Source organism: Apus apus, chromosome 1 (genome assembly GCF_020740795.1).
Source record: "Apus apus isolate bApuApu2 chromosome 1, bApuApu2.pri.cur, whole genome shotgun sequence".
In the NCBI taxonomy this organism is placed as follows: Eukaryota; Metazoa; Chordata; class Aves; order Apodiformes; family Apodidae; genus Apus; species Apus apus.
The window spans coordinates 112,760,490-112,780,817 of NC_067282.1; the positions used below are offsets into that span (position 1 = coordinate 112,760,490).

Below are 20,328 nucleotides of genomic sequence, written 5' to 3' on the forward strand. Positions count from 1 at the left end.
GAACTGAAAAATCTTCAATAAAAGACACCAAAAATTGTGGAGGAAAGCATCAGTTGTGTGTTCAGTTGAGAATAACATCTGGAAGGGAAGAGAGAGAGAGGAATTAGCAGAGCATTTCATTCTAGAGTTCTGTTTAACAAGTCAGCCAAAGCAACACATTAGTAAGCAAACTACTGCAATCAATGTGTAAGCTTACAAGCCATGGAAAAAGTCTTGCATGTGTGAAAGACTTTGAAGCTATTTTTCAGTGAATTAAAGTTTTACAGCCAGAACTTTTGTTCACAGAAATCAGAAAAAAAAATATTGTAAATGCCAAAACCCAGCAGATAGTCAACAGAGCAATTTCTGACATTATGCACCTTGTCTATGGTATTATCTTCTACAAGTTTGGGTTACCAGATTCACAAATACTAGCTTGGCTCACTTTCACTGAGTTGCAAAACTGAAGTCTGAGAAATACAATTATGTTCCAATTATGACAAAAAGTAAAGTGATTTTTGTATTTATGGTAACAAGGTATTTAATGCACTTAGCTACAAGATGCACCAAACCCTGCGGTGAGTAAGAACAGGGGAAAAAAAATGCTACTCCTAAACCAGTGTTTGTGGGGAAAGGAAGATTTGGGTTTAAACCAATTTTTTTTCTTTTTTTTTTTTTTTTTTCCTGAAATAACCTACTGGAATAATATACAGGGCTTTCTAGTTTTGTCCTTTCCCCCAGATGCAGAGTTTCAGTGGAAATGATCTGAAGAAGATGGCAGAAGAAACATACTGCTCTTGAATAGCTTTTCAGGCCTGGAGGCTGTGGCTGCTTCATCTGTTCTTTTCTGTGCCTCAAGCACAGGACCTCAGCCAGTGACTGCACTAATCAGGACCATGCTTTGGGCTACAGTGTATTTTACAAAACATGGAGGTCAAATAGGCTCCCTTGCCTGGCCAGCTTCCCCGGGAGCTGCTCTGCTGCCATTACAGCTCCAGCCCCTGGGAGGTGGTGGAGAGGAGGTTTGCCTTCTCCTATCCATAGGTCGGTTCTTGCTCAAAGCCAGAGCTTGCTGCCTCTGCCAACAAGATGGTGTGCCATGCCAGAGGGTGGTGCCAGCCCAAAGCCAGCTGAGTGAGCACCTGCGATTCTGAGTAACCTAAACTTGTAGAGTTTTTTTGGTTGGAAAAGACCTTTGGGACTTGCCATGTCCACCACTAAACCATGTCCGTAAACATCACACCTACGTGTCTTTCAAATATCTCCAAGGATGGTGACTCCACCACTTCCCCAGGCAGCCGATTCCAGTGCCTTACAACCCTTTAATGGAAGAAATTTTTCCTAATATCTAAACCTTCCCTGGTGTAACTTGAGACCATTTCCTATGTCCTGGAACTTGTTATTAGGGAGAAGAGACCAACCCGCGCCTCGCTGCAACCTCCTTTCAGGTAGTTGCAGAGAGCTAGTAGGTCTCATCTCAGCCTCCTTTTCTCCAAACTAAACAGCTCCAAGTCCCTCAGCCTCGTAAGACTTGTTCTCCAGACCAAGGTTGAGGGAGCTGGGTCTCTTTAGCTTGGAGAAGAGGAGGCTGAGGGGTGACCTCATCAATGTTTACAAATATGTAAGGGGTGAGTGTCAGGGAGATGGAGTTAGGCTCTTCTCAGTGATGACCAGTGATAGGACAAGGGGTAATGGGTGTAAATTGGAGCATAGGAGGTTCAAGGTGAATATCTGAAAAATTTTTTTTACTGTAAGAGTGACGGAGCAGGCTACCCAGAGAGGTTGTGGAGTCTCCTTCACTGGAGACATTCAAAACCCACCTGGATGCGTTCCTATGTCTCTAGGTGACCCTGCTCTGGGAGGGGGGGTTGGACTAGATGATCTTTCAAGGTCCCTTCCAACCCCTAGGATTCTATGATTCTATGATTCACCAGCCTTGTTGCCCTCTTCTGCACTTGCTACAGCACCTTGATGTCTTTCTTGTAGTGAGGGGCCAAGAACTGAACATGGGACTCATGGTGTGGCCTCACCAGTGCCAAGTACAGGGAGACAATCACTTCCACAGTCCTGTTGGCAGGACCCAGCACTTGGCCTTGTTGAACCTCAATACAACTGGCCTCAGCCCACCAGTCTGACTTAACCAGATCCCTCTGTAGAGCCTTTCTACCCTCAAGCTGATCAACACTCAAAAGGTAATGTGAAAACAATATCTGGGTGCAACCTGCTCACCTTTTCAAGATGGAGAATGATTATGAGAACTCTTGTTTTGTGGTCTACACCAGCAGACGACTTCCAAGTCTGCTCTGAAGAGTGTGGGCTTGTGGAGAACTGGCCCCTCCAAGCACTCTGAGGTGGGACTCAGGCTGGGAAGATGTAGAAGTGTGTTGGTCTTCTCCCACCTGCAGCACTGCCAGGAGAAGGGCTGGGTGAAGAGCTTTTCCTCCCCACAACCAGCCAAAAGGCAGTTGGGGTCCTGGCAAGGCTCTGTTGTTTCTGGTCTGGGATGTGATGGACAACAGCAGGACCTGATGTGGAATGACCCACGTAATAGGTTAGATGCAGCCTTGGGAGAGGTAGGCTGCATGCTGTCATGCACCAGAGATACCCCCACAGCTGGAGAAAGGGAACAGGCAGCCAGTCCTGCCACACACTTGGGTCTTTATGCTTCAGCTTCAGGTGAACCTTGCACTTTGTACATCGGTTTCCAGAAGTCGTTTTTCTTCTTCCACAATTTCAATTATTTATGCAAGTGACCAAGCTGGATGGATGGTAAATAGGACAAGCTTATAAAGTTGTCACTGTGCTCAGATCATAAAACTTTATGAAGGGAAACTCTTATGTCTACAGTATCAACATTGTGAATCTACATCCATTGGCTGTTTCTGAGGATTTTCAGAAAAAAAAAAAAAAAGTCAAGGTGAGCTTGGGGACAGCAAAGGAAACATCTAGCAAGGTATGCTACTGCTGTAGGCAGCTGCTTATTGTAGTCCCAACTTTGCGTTTTCAAGACAGAAAATATGGGTAGCTCCTGATCTGAGCAACTATTCTGTCCAATACTAGTTGTGTGGATTTCTTAAGACTGAAGATAGCATTGGGAACAGTTCAGATCCTATTGGTTTGACTTAGGCTATTCCACAAGCCCTCTTCTCCACAGTACTGGATGCCATCTTCCAGGAGCAGGGCAGGGAGATTAAGTATGTTATTCAGGACAGCCTAGTAATTACTTCAGTAATTTGCTCATAATCTTTGCCAGAAGAAAATGAGAGCACCTGCTATGCCAGCAGGATGCTGGAAGGAACAGAACCAGATACAAGGTCCAGGGGCATTTTCTTTCTCCACCCTCATTGCCCAAGCAATGAGCTGGCAGTGTAGCTTTCTGCAGGCCATTTCTTAAGCCAACATAAGCCCCAGTTCAGGACAAGTGCTCACGGGATCTTGGGCTAATTTTTGTACAAGCCCACAAATAGCATTTTGCAATAGTGACAAGGTGTTACTAACTTTCCCCATGAGGAAGTCTTGGGAGGCCACGCTTGTGAGAACAGCTGGAGCATGCTGGCTGTTCCCACAGGAAGAAGTGTGGAAAGATATGTCACGTGAGGGAAATTTCTAGAGGTAGGCTCCAACAACGTCTGGAAAGCAGCCCCATGAGTGTGAGTGGCAAGCCTTATTGCAATGCAATGTGCTAAATGAACAGTGAGCATCTAAACCCAGCAGAAATGAACAAAAGAGAACCACCAGAGCAGAAGAAACCCTTAATTAGATGCCTCCATCCCATGAGCCTTTTATCATCCTCCCATCTGCCTTTCTTATACTCTTCAGCCCTTATTGCTGTTGCCTCCTGGTACTGATAGGCAGTGGGATGAAAGAGTAACTAGAGGGAGATAAGGAAATTGCCTTAGTTTGGTAAGACCCACTATGGGCCTTTAGGCTCAATAAGGGGACACACTTGGTGGCAGTCTGCATATTAGGGGACATGCTCTGAATGGAACCTGCCACCATGAGGACTGCTCAGCAAGGGCCAACTCAGCTGACCTCTGTGGCACTGAACCTGCTGGTGATACATTTGTTTTTTTCTCCATGCTAGTCTAATCACTGGGATCTTTGGAAAACTATAATAACTATTGTAAAAATTTTTTTCAATGGTGATTGCTTTTTTTGATGAAATATCTTTGTGGAATTTATTTTGGTTTCTTCAGAAATGGCTATTTTACAGTGGAAGCCAAAGAATTCCCTCTTTTTTTTTTTTTTCCCTAAAAAATGAGAAGTTAGAAAAGGGGAGGAGAGAACAATGTAAATCTGCTCTATGCCTGGATTTGGCTTTCCCTTAAATTAGGTATTGGGTAGAACTGCCTTACAATTATCCAGGAGATTGTGGTAAAAAAACCACCACATCTCTCAAGTACTAGGTTACACCTGCCATCTGCTTACTGGTATGTACTGTTGACATGAGATCATTTCACCACACCAGTAACCTGGCAGTGCTGAGAAACCAAGATGACAACCCATGAGAAGGGACAAAAACAAATATCAAGAAAGACTTGGAATTACAATGATTTGAAAAAAAAAAAAACCAAAGCAACAACTTTCAGTGTTTGGATTCTTTTTGCATGGACTGAAGAGTAAAAGTTTTAAAGCTGGTTCAGAAAGAAATGTCAAAACTGATTTTGTAGCATACAAAGAAACTTATGTAGGTGTTCACTGAGAAACAGATGGTGAAAAATGGAGTGTTGCCACTCTTCTCTCTGTGAGGAGGATGCCCCTAATCCCCTCTTTGTCACAAAGAAAATACAAGAAACCCGTGTGCAAGCTCTCATATTAAGTTTGTCTTGCTCCCTGGGAGATCTTGGTGCTTCTGTACATCTAAAATGAGTAAAAGCGTGGGTCCAGGTACTACTGACACTGAGACATATTTGCTACTTCTTCCAGCATTTGTTGGCTTTGATATAGAGGCTCTGTTGTTAGGTAAAACTGCCAACCTGCATAAGGGAATAACAGTTACTTGCAGAATTCTGTTTCCCAACCAAGCTTGTGGGATGTTTGCAAAGGGAAGTTTCCGTGAGGGTAAGAGGAAGGGAAAATCAAAGCACTGCAGAACAACTGTAAGAAAAGGAAAACCTTTGGAAAAAAAGTCTTGTTTTGAGGTAATTAGGAATACAAGAACTGGACAATATTACTATTTTTTCCAAGGGAGAACTTTCTCTTCATTCTTTTTCTAAGCAGAGATTTCACAGCAGCTTTCCAAAGAAAGCCCAGGAAACTCAGGAAACTGCTGGTGATTTAGCACTCCTGTGGACAAGTTCTGGCAGATTTAACTGCTGTGATTTAAAATGTGGCTGTCCCAGATGTTTACCTTGCTTGCTGGCTGGAAATTACTGCCTTAGAGGAGAATGTGACATGTGCTAGAGTCTCAGGGCTCAAGTTTACAGGTTGGAGAAGAAAAACTGCTGTTACGCGGGTTTTGAGCTTACATAACAGACTGTTACTAAACCAGTCGTGGCATCAGTTTGTGGCCAGTGCTGCCATCCCCTGCAAGCGTGTGGGTAATCTCTGATCAATATGGAGAACAGGGCAGGAGGCAACAGCTTAGACCACTGCAGCTAAATCTGCCAGAGCCGCCTGTCAAAATCCTCCCCTCTGAGGTGTAGGAGCCCCAAAGGCAAGGTTTTGTGGTTCAGGCATTGGACAATGCTGACATCTAAAATAGATCAAATGAATCATGGTCTTAAAATGCCTAATTCTCTTCATTAGCTATAAAGGAAAGCTAGGATTTCTGGCTCTGATTCTGAAGGTAAATTTAAAATTCCCATGGTTTATGTCCACTTTTCCACTTGTTTTCTGTAATTCCATGGTTTGCATCCTCACAAACCAATGCTGAATTTGCATGCCATGACAGATTTATCAGCAGAGTTTTCACCGCTTGAAGCAATTTTTGTGATCATAATAACAATAATAAAAGTGATATACTTGTCCAAAATAATAAATAATAAAGAAGTATATTATATGATGAATAATGTGCACAATTTAGCAACTGATTAACAAGTAGGAGAAAAAAAAAAAACCAAGGTAGTAAAACATTTCATTGAATGACTTATAAAGATTTAAATTTTTGAAGGAGAAAAAAAAGTGGTTCTGTTTATAAGGTAAGCTATAAAGGTAAAAAGTGATACTGAGTGTTGTAGATTCAACTTTACCGTGCACTTTCATCCACGGAGGATGGTCGCATTTGAATAAAGATTAAGTGATTTCTGTAACTAGCTCTGTTTATGTAGAACATAGGGATGTAAGTGCTATTTAAATGGAAAATAGTATTGTAATGACTAAAAACCCTGGTGCATCTCCATGTTGTGTAAGCTGTTTCGGATTTGTATTGGAAGTTGTGTGCTCTTTATCTTGAGATCCAGGTTGATGTTAAAACATGTTCCCTTGTTGCTGGAGAATTTTTTCCTTGCTTCCAAAAAAGATTTGCAACTAAGGAAGTTAAATAATTTAAATCGTTCTTGCATATTCCTGGCATACAACAAGGCTGTATAGACCCTACTGGAATCTCCTAACTTTGGGATGTTTTATTTGGGGAATTTCATTTAGCTTGATGATGGTATTGGTATCAAAATGATGCTTAAGATACAAATGGCTCTAGATGATAACATTATGTTAAATGATGTTATTTTACACATCAGGACAAAGCCAACACACCGTCTCTGTACCTGTATGTCTGGGTTACCAGCTGAAGTAAGAGCTCAAAAGACAGTTGTTGTCCATCAGACTCTTGAATTTACCTGTCTTCTGGCTGCTTTCTGCTGCAATCTAGCTGCAGATTGACATACAAGTATCTACAGTATGATTCAAAGGATCTTGATTCTGGGTCAGCAGAGAATGTGACTACACTCCCAGCTCTGAGCATGCCCCACACTTTCAAATGAAGTGAAGGAGAGCTTGGGCTCAAAATAAAGCGATTTTTTCAAGGCCTGAACCTTCGCTCTGAAGCTCTCTAGAGCTCACAGCTTCAGAGACTGTGCTTTGTCACAGGCATAATCAATATGGCTTTGATTCTGGGAGAGAATGGTATTGTGTATATGTATATATATTCAGCTTGGAGAAGAGGAGGCTGAGGTGTGACCTCATTGCAGTCTATGGCTTCTTCACAAGGGGAAGAGATGGGGCAGGTACTGATCTCTTCACTCCTGTGACCAATGACAGGACTTGGGGAGATGGCAGGAAGCTGAATCAGGGGAGGTTTAGGTTGGATATCAGGAACAGGTTTTTCACCCAGAGGGTGGTTGAGCACTGGAACAAGCTCCCCAGGGAAGTGGTCACAGCACCAAGCCTGCCTGAGTTCAAGAAGCATTTGGATGATGTTCTCAGGCACATGGTGTGGTTCCTGGGGTGCCCTACATAGGGACAGGAGTTGTACTCGATGATCCTGATGGGTCCCTTCCAACTCAGTATATTCTATGAGTCTATGATTCTATGTGTCTTATAATTGAGGCTTTGGGAACCTTACATGTTTATTTTATGGCTGCCTGTGACAGTAGTGGGGGAAATCTCAGCAGAGAGAAAAGAATGTAATTGTACTATTTGGAAGAAAAGTGGCATTTCTTTTTCACTCTGTTCTCTGTGTTGCTTCCGCCTTTCTACTCATTGTGCCTCTACTATAAACAGCAGAAACTATAACTAGGCCCTTTACAACTGTACTTTTTAGTGCAGGTGGCACAGAAAATTGCTACAAGGTGAGACCTGGCCAAACAGAAAATAATGCTCTGAGAAAGTGTGCGTGTGCTGGAGACAGGTTATGATTGACACTGCACAGGACAAGTGCAAAAGGTGGAGAGAACCAGGAACCTGCATTTTCAACAAGGTCCAAGAAAAGTACTGATGGCCCTATGATTTGAAAATAAGGTCTTGTTCCTCATGGATGAGGACAAAAAAAAAACATTTCCAGACGTGTCAAAGCCTGGCAACTGCCCCTGCAACCACCAATTGAAGAGAGAGAGCATGACCCTACGTTTCCTACCTTTCATAGAATCATAGAACCATTAAGGTTAGAAGAGACCTTAAAGATCATCAAGCTCCAACCCCCCTGCCATGAGCTGGGAACCCTACTACTAGATCAGCTTGCAAAAAACCTCATCCAACCTGGCCTTAAAAACCTGCAGGGATGGGGCATCAGCAACCTCCCTGGGCTTCTTTGGGGTCAGCTTGTAAATCCAGGTAGACCATCTTGTCCCTTAATAAGTGTAGAGGAAATTGCGCTGCTCTGGGTGTCGGCTAAGGTGTTCACTTTTAATAGGTCCCTTAGCAAGTACATTTTCCTGCTCTCTTACCCTGTGATGGGAGAAAATTTGTTTTAAATGAAAGGGTAGAAAATGTAATTTCATTGTATTTGCATACAGAGACCTACACATGCACGCATACAGAAACAAGTATACATATCTATCTGTATGTACACACACACATATATACATACATACACACACACTGATACAAATATACAGTATGAAGTGAATCCCCAACTTGGGCAGACATCCCTGCCCCACCTAAATCTTAACAGACAACAGGAGCTGTGCTGGCCTCCCCCACCACTGTCCTGCCCCTGCCAAGATTACTGTGCAGTGCAGACAGGTCAGGCAGGGCTCATGGCAGATCGAACCATGCAGCAGTTCCAGGGACTGCAGCATTTCCTTCAAATGGTGGCTTTGCCATCACTGAGGACATAAAGGTAATAATGTCTTTTCATCACTTATCCATTCCATGAATTTCACACCTAGTGGATAAACATAGCCTATGCCTGTAAGCCCTTTAGAATGCAAAAACAAGGAGCATTTTGAAATAAAAACAGTATACTTGTTTGAAGACTTTGAGTGTAAATTTTTTAATCTTAGGAAATTTCTGTAGTTTTGAAGCTACTAGCTATGCTGTCTTCTTATCTCATACTTCTACCAGAAATAGTCAGAGCCAGCTGAATGTCTAATTTTGGTTAGAATGGTTGCTAAGACTATTAATACCTGAAGAAATTCTGCTTGCACCAAGAAATGGGAAGGCTACATCCCAGGTAAGGGTCACTCTTATCCAGATTTTTAGCAGACAGGTAGAGTTTTGTAACGTAAGACATTTTCAGGCTGGAACAAAAATGGGGGAATCATCATAAGAACTGAAAATGCTCTGATTGAGGAAAGACTTCAGAACCAGCCCAGGGGATGTTATTTTAGTTATTTGAGAATATACCATAATTCAAGGGAAGAAACGTGCCCAGAGAGTGAAACTATGGAGTGTGGTCCTGTAGCCCTGAAAGGAGCCCCAGGTCCGAGGAGTGGATGTGCAAATGGGATCCTGCCATCATTGTGGTTTTGCCCCAGTCTTTACCTCTCTGGTACTGTCAGAAGACCAGAAACTCATTTTGTGAACACTGTGTCCATTTACTCCATGAGATACAGTTACACACGGACCAGGACACAAACACCCCAGGGCACAGTATGTCTCTGTGCTACCAACATGCTGTGAGGATCTCAGAGGCTCCCCTTTCTGAAAGGGTGATGGAGAGCAGGGATGTCCACCTGCATGGGGAGGGCTGCAGGCTCATTGGACCTGTTAGGTGCCCTGTGCAACCTTACCAACCTCCAGGAAGACCAGGCAACAGGTCATCTGTCAAGGCAGAGGTTTATGTAGCACAACATGACCAAAATATATGCAACCAATATCAGACTGTTCAAATTATTTCCCTATACAGTCAACAGGTCTCTCAGTCAAAGGACCAACTGGCCGAAGTCTTCCTATCTGTGGATGACTAGGGACTAAGGGATTTCTATAGTTGAAATGAAAGCTCCTAGCTAGTGCTTCTTCACTTATAACCTCTAATATTGCATATTTGGATACACAGGCTGATTCTTTTTAATGTTGAAATTGCTGACATGTTTTCTAATAACATGAAAAATATGATTAAATGTAAGATGTGGTAACCTAGCCACTAAACTCAAGCAATACTGAAGGGGAAAAAAATTGTTTTAAGATCCCTTATTTCACATGTTAATAATCAAAACCAATATTTATACCACTTTCTCCATTTACACATTTTTTCCACAACATTTTTGATGCTGAAATTTCCATGGCTAAGATATAAATTTAGTTTCCAGTCAGACCACAATGTCAGCTTGCATCTAGCTCCAGGGTCCAAATCCAGGCTCCAAGAGAGCATTCATCAGGGAGAGCCTGGAAGGGGCAGGCCCTGTCCTCACCCATATTTCATCATCAGTTTTGTGCCAGCTTGTGCCCAGGTTGTCTTCACAGGTTTCTTGCTGGCAGGGTTTGTGGATGAATATTCAGCTGCTCTTTGAATCATTTAACTTAACTTATTATTTTTAAATACATGGACGAAGAAACTCTAAGTATTATTCCAGATCTCTTGCATATGTTACAAATAGGGATAAAAATTAAACCCAGTTGTTTAGTCTCAGCTGACTTAGTATCAGAATTAGTCGAGGATTAACCACTTTGTATCTCCAGATATCTCCACAAATATCTCCAAATATCTCCACAAGTGCTCTTGTAGACAAATTGAAAAAAAACAAAGAAACAAAAAAAAACCAAAAAAAAAACCCCCCCAAAAAAAACCAAAAAAAAAACCCACCAAAAACCACAGAAGTTGCACAGTTGCACAGAAGTTCTGCCTGCTTGCACTTGTGCACAAATGAGCAGTTATTCAGGGACAGAAAAAGGCTTTTCAGCTAGTAAATTATACTAATTTGGGAAAGAAAAAAATACAAATGGAGATCATCCATGAAAACAGAATTTTCGCAAAAGGACTCAGAGAAATGAGGCAGGGCTCCTCCAGGAAAAAACCTTGCCATTCATTCACCAGTGGGTTAGCAATATTTGGCTTAGACCAAGAAAATGCTTAAAAATAAAAGGGCACTTCTCAGACATGAAACTCCTGGTGTGATTATGTTTCAGTGAAATTGGTCAAACTGCAGCAAAAACTCCGCACGGTGCTGAGATTTCCATGTCACAGAGACAACCCAGGGCTTCCTGTGGGAAGCACAGCTCCTCAGACATGTGGTTTCAATATCTGTAGGGTATGGAGTGAGCAATGCTGCATTTCTTGCATACCATCATGAGCTTGGCAGGTAAGGGGGTTGGTTTTGCACAGTGTACAGCATCCAGGGAGGCGTGCGGCAAAGTTGCCCACAAACAACTTGCTCAGGAGCAGTGCAGATCTGCTCACTCACCCTCGTACCTCTGCAGGTTTTCTTTGCAAATCCCCTGCAGGCAGAGTTTGCTCAACTAGTCGAACTGGCTCCTTCTGTCTTGTTTTTTTGGCAAACCAAGAGTTTCCTTCCTGATAAAAACGGACGGCAGGCGCCCCGATTGGGTGCTGCGTTGGAGAGGATGTGACATCAGGCACATCTCTCGCTTCGCTGGATCGCTGGCTGCCTCCCAAAGCAGCCAGGGAGCTGCTTCGTTAAACCCCAACCCAGGTACTCAAATTTCTGTACAAAGTGCTGCCAGCACCACATCCCACTCTGCTGCAAGGTCTGTTTGACTTGTGCGTGCAGAGTCTGCTTAACAGATCATTCCCACTGCTGGGGCTCACTGGGGACGATGGAATTTGAACTCTGGAGACCGACCACGAAGTGAAAAAACAGAAAGTGGACAGACAGGGCTGAGATGGATGAGGAGGGAACAAATCAAAATACCAGCAAATTGCAAGGAACCGGAGGCCAGGCATCTGCAGCATCTCTATCAAACCCATTGATGGGGGGTAAGTAACTCTCCTCTCTCACTGCCAGCCTTTGCCTCAGCCAGCAGCTGTGGAGGCAGAATGGAGAAGGCAGGGTCAGGCTATGGTAGTGTGCTCCACCTGATGTCCCACTTCCAGGGCACATCTGCAGTCAGTCCTCCACAATGTCCCCATGCCCTTGCACTTCAGGAGGGATTTTAATAAGCTACTTCTATTGAAAACTGAACATTTTGTTGGTCTTTTTTGGTGTATCACAGAAAGGAGTGTCTGATTCTGTGCTGCAGTTTCTACAAGAGAAAACAAATGCAGCACATGAACCTCAGCATGCTGAAAAAGCAGTTGCAATGTGGCTTGTTTTACTTAGGTTAGTGCCAGCTGGAAGCTGAGCACTGGCTCAGTTCCTCTTTTCTTTTTCTTTCTTTTCCTTGTTTCCCTCCTTCCTTTCCTCCTTTTCTTTCTCCTTTTTTTCTTCTTCTTTTTCTTATTTTAATTTTTTGTTTTTCCTTGTATTTTTTTCTTTCTCTTCTTCTGTTTCTTTTCCCCTTTTCCTTTTATCCTTTTCCTTTTCTTTTTTCTTTCAGATGAGCAAACCTAAGCCTTGTTGCCCAGGCTGAGTCACCAACCCCTACCAACTTCTTCTGCAATGGTCAGGGCATTGTGGTCAGTTGTCACCAATGCTGTTGTGGTCACTGGTTATTCACATGGTCTCACTCTGATCATTGCTCTGTTGTCTGACCTGGAGCCACTGAAAATGTGACATGGTAACAAAAGACAAGTAATTTAACTTCACATAACAGTTTAGCTACATGTGTTCCCTTCATCTCTGTTTTCTGAGAAGCTACTGCTTCAGCTTGTGGCGAGTCCAGCAGGAACGAGGAGGTAAATTAAGATAATTAATCAAATCAGGTAGCAGTGGAAATGAGCTCCAGCAAAATGAAGACTTGAAAGATGGGATCCCACATGCCACACTGCTGCACTCAGATCCCTTGGTCCTTTGAAAACAGGACAAGGGGCAATGGACATAAACTGGAACACAGGAAGTTCCATCTGAACATGAGAGAAAACTTTCCTGTGAGGGTGACAGAGCACTGGAGCAGGCTGCCCAGGGGTTTGTGGAGTCTCCTTCTCTGGAGATATTGAAGACATACCTGGATGCAGTCCTGTGTAATGTGCTCTAGGCAATCCTGCTTTAGTAGAGGGGTTGGACTAGGTGATCTCTAAAGGTCCCTTCCAACACCAATGACTCTGTGATTCTGTAACATCAAAGTTCAGACAGTTCCTCTTGTGTCTGCCTGCTCCATAGCAGAGTCAATAAGCTCTGTGGGTGACTTAGAGCAGGAATGTATTTGGCTCAGGCTACAGATATTACAAACTTCAGGGGAAAAACTTAGAATATGAAAAATACCATTTGCAATACTGTTATATATAATGCCATTGGCATATATGTATGCAAATATGTATGCAAGAACATACTTCTGCCAAAAGGATTTCAAAGCCACTTGTGCGCTGCACCAGGCAGAAGGAAAGCAGCCTGGGGACAGGCCTGGAGTGTGCAACTCTCTCCATATGGTCAGAGGTTGGAAAAAAATACTTTCAGCCATTGTCACAAAAATGAGCGCTTTTCTAGAAAGGTTCTGTGCATGCTCTGTTGTCCAGAGGGAGCAGTCAGGGTTTGCATATTTGTGTTGTCATTGCTATAAGGTTCCCTCTGCATCCACCACCCTGCCAGTGCTCATGTGCCTGAGTGGTGGCAATGCAATCAGGTATGACCAGAGGTTTAATGTAATTTTCAGTGGTGAAAGGAAAGCTAGGTGGACCAATCCCACTGAAAGCCAGTAAGTTTTAAATGTCTAGATGCTGCAGGTCCTGAGGTCTGACTCAGCTTTCCTGTGGACTAAGGTGTGGGTAAATTTCAAATTTGGACAAATGACTGTATTCCTCTTGGAGAGTGCAGTTTTGCGTCTTTTTGGCAATAAGAAATCCTTGTTGCTTGGTGGTACATGCAGTTAACACAGCTGTGCCACCGTTACACACTGGCCTTGCTACTTCATGAGCTGCTCTGGTGGGCAAACTGTTTTGAGGACTTTCCTGAAAGTAGCTGTTTCAGGATTTTAAAAGTCTATGGCCAGTGAGCATTTCCTTAGGCTTTAATCAAACGCCTGTGTACAGTATAAAGATTGATCATTTGCCTCAAAGATGATCAGAGGGGTGGAGTACCTTTCCTATGAAGACAGGCTGAGAGAGTTGGGGTTATTCAGCTTGGAAAAGAGAAGGCTCCGAGGAGAACTTATAGTGGTCTTCTAGTACCTGAAGGGACTACAGAAAAGCTGGGGAGGGACTTCTTACAAGTGTGTGTACTAATAGGACAAGGGGTAATGGCTTTGAACTGAAAGAGGGTAGATTTAGGTTACACATCTGGAAGAAATTCTTTAGTGACAGGGTGATAAGACACTGGAGCAGGCTGCCCAGAAAATTGAGGATGCCCCCTGCCTGAAAGTGTTCAAGGCCAGGTTGGATTGGGTTTTGAGCAATGTGGTCTAGTGGGAGGTGTCCCTGCCCATGTCAGGAGCATTGTTGCTAGATGATGCTTAGGGTTCTTTCCAACCCAAACCATTTTGTGATTCTACGATTTGTATTAGGGACGGTGTGCCTCCTGTGCTGTGCAGGATAGAGGAGTGAGACTCCAGCTGCAGCCTCCCTGCTCCTCCTGGTTAGAAACTGGAGCTCCAGACTGGAGCAGGCAGGAAACAAATTTTGTGATCTGTTGGAGGGTGATACGCTGGTTGCAGGAACTTGGGGAAATTTGTCTTCTCCTGCAGGGAGGCTGCCTCCCTGGCTTGCTTCAGAGTGAAGGTGTTTGCTGCAGATGGAGAGATGGAAGCTTGGGGCTATGCTGTCCAAGACAGCAGATTTGGAAGTGCACCATGTCAACAGGCCTTTAAACCCCCTCTTCCCAATGTATCCAAGGCTGGTGTGAAACTACAGTAGGCTTTTATTTCCATTTAGGATAAAAACCTCGGTTCCTCTCCATTACAGAATTCCCAGCTGGATTGTTGTGTGTTGGTGCATACCTCATTTTGTTTTTCACTGACATTTATTTTTGACGCTTACATAGTCAATCTTTTAATTAGTAGTTAGACATGGTAAAATTGCAAGCTAATGGTCAGTTCAGAGATGATTATGGTCTGGCTCTTTTTCAAGTACTGGTAAAAACCTGCCTTTTCTCAAACAAGCACTGAATGGATAAATTCTGCACATGGGTGTGATGGCATGACGGTGCACCTCCCTCTTTGTCACCAGAATGCTGACATGTTGATAGAACAATTTGGTAGTTTGCACAAAACCCCACCTGTATTAGTATGGCCAAAAAAACCCATCAAGCTGCAGCTAACAAAACTTGTTCCTCAGTCTAGATTCTTAGAATTACTACAAACATTTTTCCCTTGCAACTCACATGGTTTGGGCAATGGCATTGTTTTCTAAATGGGAAAATCAAAAGGTTTTTACAGAGCTTTTGTATGTGGAAAAGCAACCAATGGTAACACAGGCAGGATCAGCAAGAAAAACAGCATGGTCAGATAAGCATCAGTTGATACACATCACTTAAAGCAAAACTATTTTAGTCAATCAAAACCACTGTCTTTTAATAATTGTAGCATAGTTTGGCTATCCTGAGACCAGAACCACAGCTTCTGGAAATGGCTGTCCATTTGCTAAAGGTAAAAGATGTCTGTGAACTTAATGGATTGTATGTTTGTTGTGGGACATGGCCCATGGAACACAGGAGAAGGCAGGCAGAGCTCAAATGATGCTAATAACAAATAACAATAACAATAAACAACAACAACAACAACAACAATAATAATAGTAATAATACTTTTATTTAAAAGCTCATTTATGTTCATTAACCAGACATCCCAAGTTAATCCCTCTGTTTATTACATATAGTCAGTGCCACCCATAAAATTGTATTTGGGTTCTAGTTTTGAGGCTTGTCTCAAATATGAATCACAGCTGATTAATCTTTCTGTGCCTGTGAAGTCTGAGTTGCTTCTCAGTTTCTCAGTTTTTTCTCTTTGACTTTTTTAAGGAAAGTAAAACAAGCCTGGAAAAGATCACTTGATTCTTGTATTTTCTTGTTAGTGATTTCTACACTGCTTCATAAAAGAGATTGAGACCATTTCCATCTTTAGACGAAAGGATGCAGGCTGACTTGCCTTCACATCTTTTGCTTAAAGCTCAATGTTGAGTTATGTCCTGGCTTACTTGACAGTGTCTCATAGTCACAGGCAGCAATAGGAATAGATGGCAGATTTCAAAGCATCCACTAAACACCTAGTCTGTAAGCCATGGTTAATAGGTCACCAAACACCTTCCCTGGCAACAAACTTATGATCCAAAGGAAAAGACACAAACTCATAGCTATAACAAATATACATCAAGAGCAGAAGAAAACACCAAGCTTTCTCCACCAGGGAGAGTGCAGGAAGGAAACGGTGCCCTATGCTTGGAGAAGGCACAGCCCCAGGGCTGATGGTCCCTCACAGCCTGTTTTCCAAGGCATCTCTCTTTCAGAATTCACAGCTGATTGCTAGCCATATTAACTGCAGCTAAGAGCAGAATGTACTGACTGGGTAACAGAGGCTCCAGCAACCAGATCTGTGTCCTGTCTTTAGTCATTGTCAGTCTATGGTGAACACAAAATTAACCTCCTTTCTGGTCCCAAGGAATGCCCAGTGATAGATTAGATTAAGTAAATATAAACCTGGCATAAACCAGTGAATGATGTAGCACTTTATACAAGCCTTCCCTCTTTTTCTTCCCCTAACTAGGTCATAGTCATAGCCAGAGACAGGGAAATGAGGAGTAATGGTGAAAATACTGAATCAACTGCTTGTCCAGTCAACCTAAGGACATTTTTCCACAAGCTCATCTCCCTTGAGATTTCAAATTCATCCTGAGGTTATTCCTAGGATGTTACTGGCATTGTCCTGTGAGCCAGGAGCATCCTGGGGCTTTGTTAAGGAAGGATTCTGACAAGGTGAAGCCTTGATTATTCTGACAGATTATTATTATTTTTTAAGTACTTCATTTAAATAAGAACTATCACAGGGACCAGTTGAGTTCCTGCTTGTGATGTGTGTGACTTTTACCAGTATGACTAGCTACTCGTTATGGTGACCCACATTTTTGTTGTCCAAGAAAGGAATCATTAACATTTACCCTAGTTTAGTCCATCAGGGAGCCATTATTCAATGAGGGTAAGATGCAATATGTATATATTTGCAAAAGTGTGCTATGCAGATAAGCATTGTAATGATCATCAAGTGGCTCAAAATTATGTATTGTAGTAGCAAAAATATCCTTTGTTTATATAAACAACTCTAGATAAATGTATTGCACAGTCAGGAAAGGCTCTTGCAAGAATAACTATAAATCTAGAGCTCCACTGCCACTAAACTGGCAGAAACTCAGCCACCTACCTAACATAGTTATGCAGGCAAAGATATCCTGTGTGTGATAAACAACACATGTCAGAAACCACAGGTCACAATTTACTTAGTGTAGAATTTTTCAATCACAAAACCATTGTAAGTCTCGCTATACAAGATCTTATCTTGTTTAAATTTGATATCCTTTACTGAGCACACTCAAGGGTGAGAGAGCAATAATCCAACAGGCTAGAAGATGGTTGACACAGTTGGTTATCGCCCCATTCAGGCATTCTGTGGCATAACCCGAAGGGGCAGGACAGTGGCCTTGAGCGGTTCAGTTCTCCCATGCGTGTTCATAGCTGAGACAAGATCTGTGGATCTTGTATAAGCACTGACATCATAAAATAATCTGTAAAAATTATTTTAAAGAATTATGGTGGCTTATTAGGTTTTGTTGCTGAAAATGGACTTCTCACTGTTAAACAGCCTGTTCCATGCATGTGGCCTAGTATCGTCCCTAGAAACCTCAGCAACTTGTCATTGGGGTTTTCTCTGTAGTTAGTGAAAGGAAAGTGGGACATCTCTAGAGAGCAGCAAAATATATTTCCAAAAAAAACCTGGGTGAAATGTCCTTAGGAAACACTTCTCTTCCTTCCCAGGGAAGAACCTGGGCCACTGACATAGAACAGACACTGGGTTTTGAGGCAATTAATGCTGAAGGAAGTAAATGGCTTCCAGAGGGACTGTTGTTGTCAGATAGCTCCGAGCCATGAACTCTGTAATACTGAAGATCCCTTTCTAATATTTGTACAGAACATACGTGCTGTACCTCACTTGGTGGTTTCAACAGCACAGAAAATACAGCTATTACTTAAAGTGATCTGCTGCGCAAGCTAACACCAAACACTGAAAACTGAAAGGCAAATTGACAGGTAACACAATTTATCCCCTTGTACTTTGGTACATACTCCTGTTAGGTATTGTTGATACTAGGCCAGCTCTGAGCAGAGGTGAATGACTGAGCAGACATACCCTCTTCAAAACGTAGTCCTTTTGAGTTAATTGGTGTAACGAGCTTGGGAAAACAAACACACTGGAAATAAATCAAAGCAAGGGACAAGCTCAATCAGAGTAAGGTGATGTTCTGCATCTCTCATCTTCTGAAGGGGACCACAGCTGCTCATTGCCAACACAGAATAAGTTCAAAACACACCCAGAGTGAAGCCATCCTCTTGTCTCACTCAGTCCCAGCAGCTGCTCCATGGAAATCTTGGCAGATCATGTAATAAATTGGAGACCTTTACGAGGGTCACACAGCTGAAGTAAAAAACACTAATTAAACAGTCCACAGAGCAGTTAGACTTTTCCCTTCTTTCTCTTTATACAGACTTTGTGTCAGACTGGTCTCCTTTACATGATGCCTCTATCCATGGGCGTCTGCTTACTCTGAAGAAACTCATCAAACAGGTACTCCTCTGCTGGGTTGATGTGATCTCTGCTGGGTTTGTTCAGTTATTGAATGCAGGTTGTGCTTTATTGTGAGACCCCAAGGGTGAGGAAATCATGTTGACAAAAATGCAGTGAAATCTGCATGTAACATATATTTTTTTATCCTTGTGGTTCCTTGCCTAGCACAAGCTCTATGCACTTAGCTGATGATATATTGAAATATTCTGGGTCATACTTTAATTCTGGTGCAGGCAACAGGATATCAATTGCTCGGATCTCTGGGTGGCTGGGGAATTCCTTCTGCAGCTAATGCACCTGTGAGCAGCATTTTCACCCTCTTAGTGCCGAGCAGGTCTGGATCCAGGCAAAGGTCTCATTCAGGCTTCAGTTCAGTCACCCATATATCTATTTTTGAAGTGCCTGAGGGTCTGTGCTCCAGCTGCAGGAGGACATGGCAGGGTTAAGAGATTTCTGAACCTCACTGCTCCTCTTATTTGAATTTTTTTATTTATTCAGTGGAGGAATTGATTGAAAAAGAAGGAGTAATCAACTCACTGAACTTAACCTACTGGAATACCAAGATTGCTAGAAACAAAAGATCTTGTTGAACCAAAACAATGGTTTCTAGTGTGGGAGCTGCCTTTCCTCTAGAGTGTGCCTCACTGCAAAGAGCAAGAAAACACCTCATAAGCACTTTGAGATTCTATCCAGTCAAACAACCAGACTCACCTGGCAGGTGGTCGGAGGGTTTATAAAAGTGTTGTAAAAAAGCAGCAGGCAGGACTCTGCCAAAAAATCTAGTTGTAATTTTTCATCTTTTTTTTTAAATTTCATATTTTGTTATTCATGGTGTATTAGAAATAAAATCATATTTGAGTTCCTGAAAGGTTGTCTGTATTATCCCATTGGACAGTCCACTGCCTAGAGCTTTCTGCACCGATTATCAGCATGTACAAGGCCTGACCTCTGGTATGATGTGCCAGAACCCATTCCAGCCAAAACACTACAGCCTCTTGGTCTGCTTACCTGTTGAGATGAGTAACTCCAGGCAGTTGAAGAAGGCCTGATTCCATAAAGCTTCAAAGCTAGAAAGAGGGGTTTTTTTGTTTGTTTGCTGGTTGGTTGTAATGATATCTTCCCTTACTTCATCAGGGGAGTGATGTTAATCTTGTCACAGCAGAACATGTGTCTCCTCTCCATGAAGCCTGCCTAGGGAGTCATGCTGCTTGTGCCAGTGTCCTATTAAAGCATGGTGCTCAGGTGAGTGCCTGATAGATGGACCACTGCCTCTTGTGTTAGTAATTTGTATTATCACATTTTAATGCTAGGTGAGGTACTATTTCATGTCAGCATGTCACTGTGATTTACACACTAGACTTAGCTCTGCTTTAGGTACATATTTTATAAAATGCACTCCTTACTAAAGCAATCTAAAAAGCACAGATATAAACAACAATTTTTATTGTTCTTTAGATGAAGGTATAATGTTCTCATCATTTACTGAAAGAAAAAAGGCAAGTTCCTCTTGCACAGGGTTTACAATCCTTCAACAGTTAAGGGTGTCTTTTATTTTCTGCACACATTAATATCATTGATGTCAACAAGCAAGATCCAGAGTAGAGATGTAGGACTGTTAGGGCTCACTGACCATAAAATGGGGAGAAAATGGAAACATCATGCAAGTAAAGTTGTGAAATGGGTGTGCCTCATGGCCTCTACTTTTCAAGCTAATGT

The 20,328-nt window shown here is 42.6% G+C and overlaps 1 protein-coding gene across 6 annotated transcripts in view; it reads left to right on the plus strand.

The window, feature by feature from the left end:
• The first annotated feature begins 11,264 nt into the window (after positions 1-11,264).
• The window catches only part of ASB9 (ankyrin repeat and SOCS box containing 9), a 28,168-nt gene continuing 19,104 nt past the window's right edge, over positions 11,265-20,328 (plus strand). For 2 of the 6 annotated variants that reach the window (XM_051609080.1, XM_051609079.1), the window contains exons 1-3: positions 11,266-11,731; positions 18,533-18,612; positions 19,747-19,854. In XM_051609080.1, coding sequence (XP_051465040.1) covers positions 11,638-11,731; positions 18,533-18,612; positions 19,747-19,854 — 282 coding nt within the window. In that variant the 5' untranslated portion in view covers positions 11,266-11,637. Of the gene's footprint in view, positions 11,732-18,532; positions 18,613-19,746; positions 19,855-20,328 lie in introns of all 6 variants that reach the window. The other 4 variants (XM_051609082.1, XM_051609078.1, XM_051609083.1 and 1 more) reach the window with 3 other exon arrangements.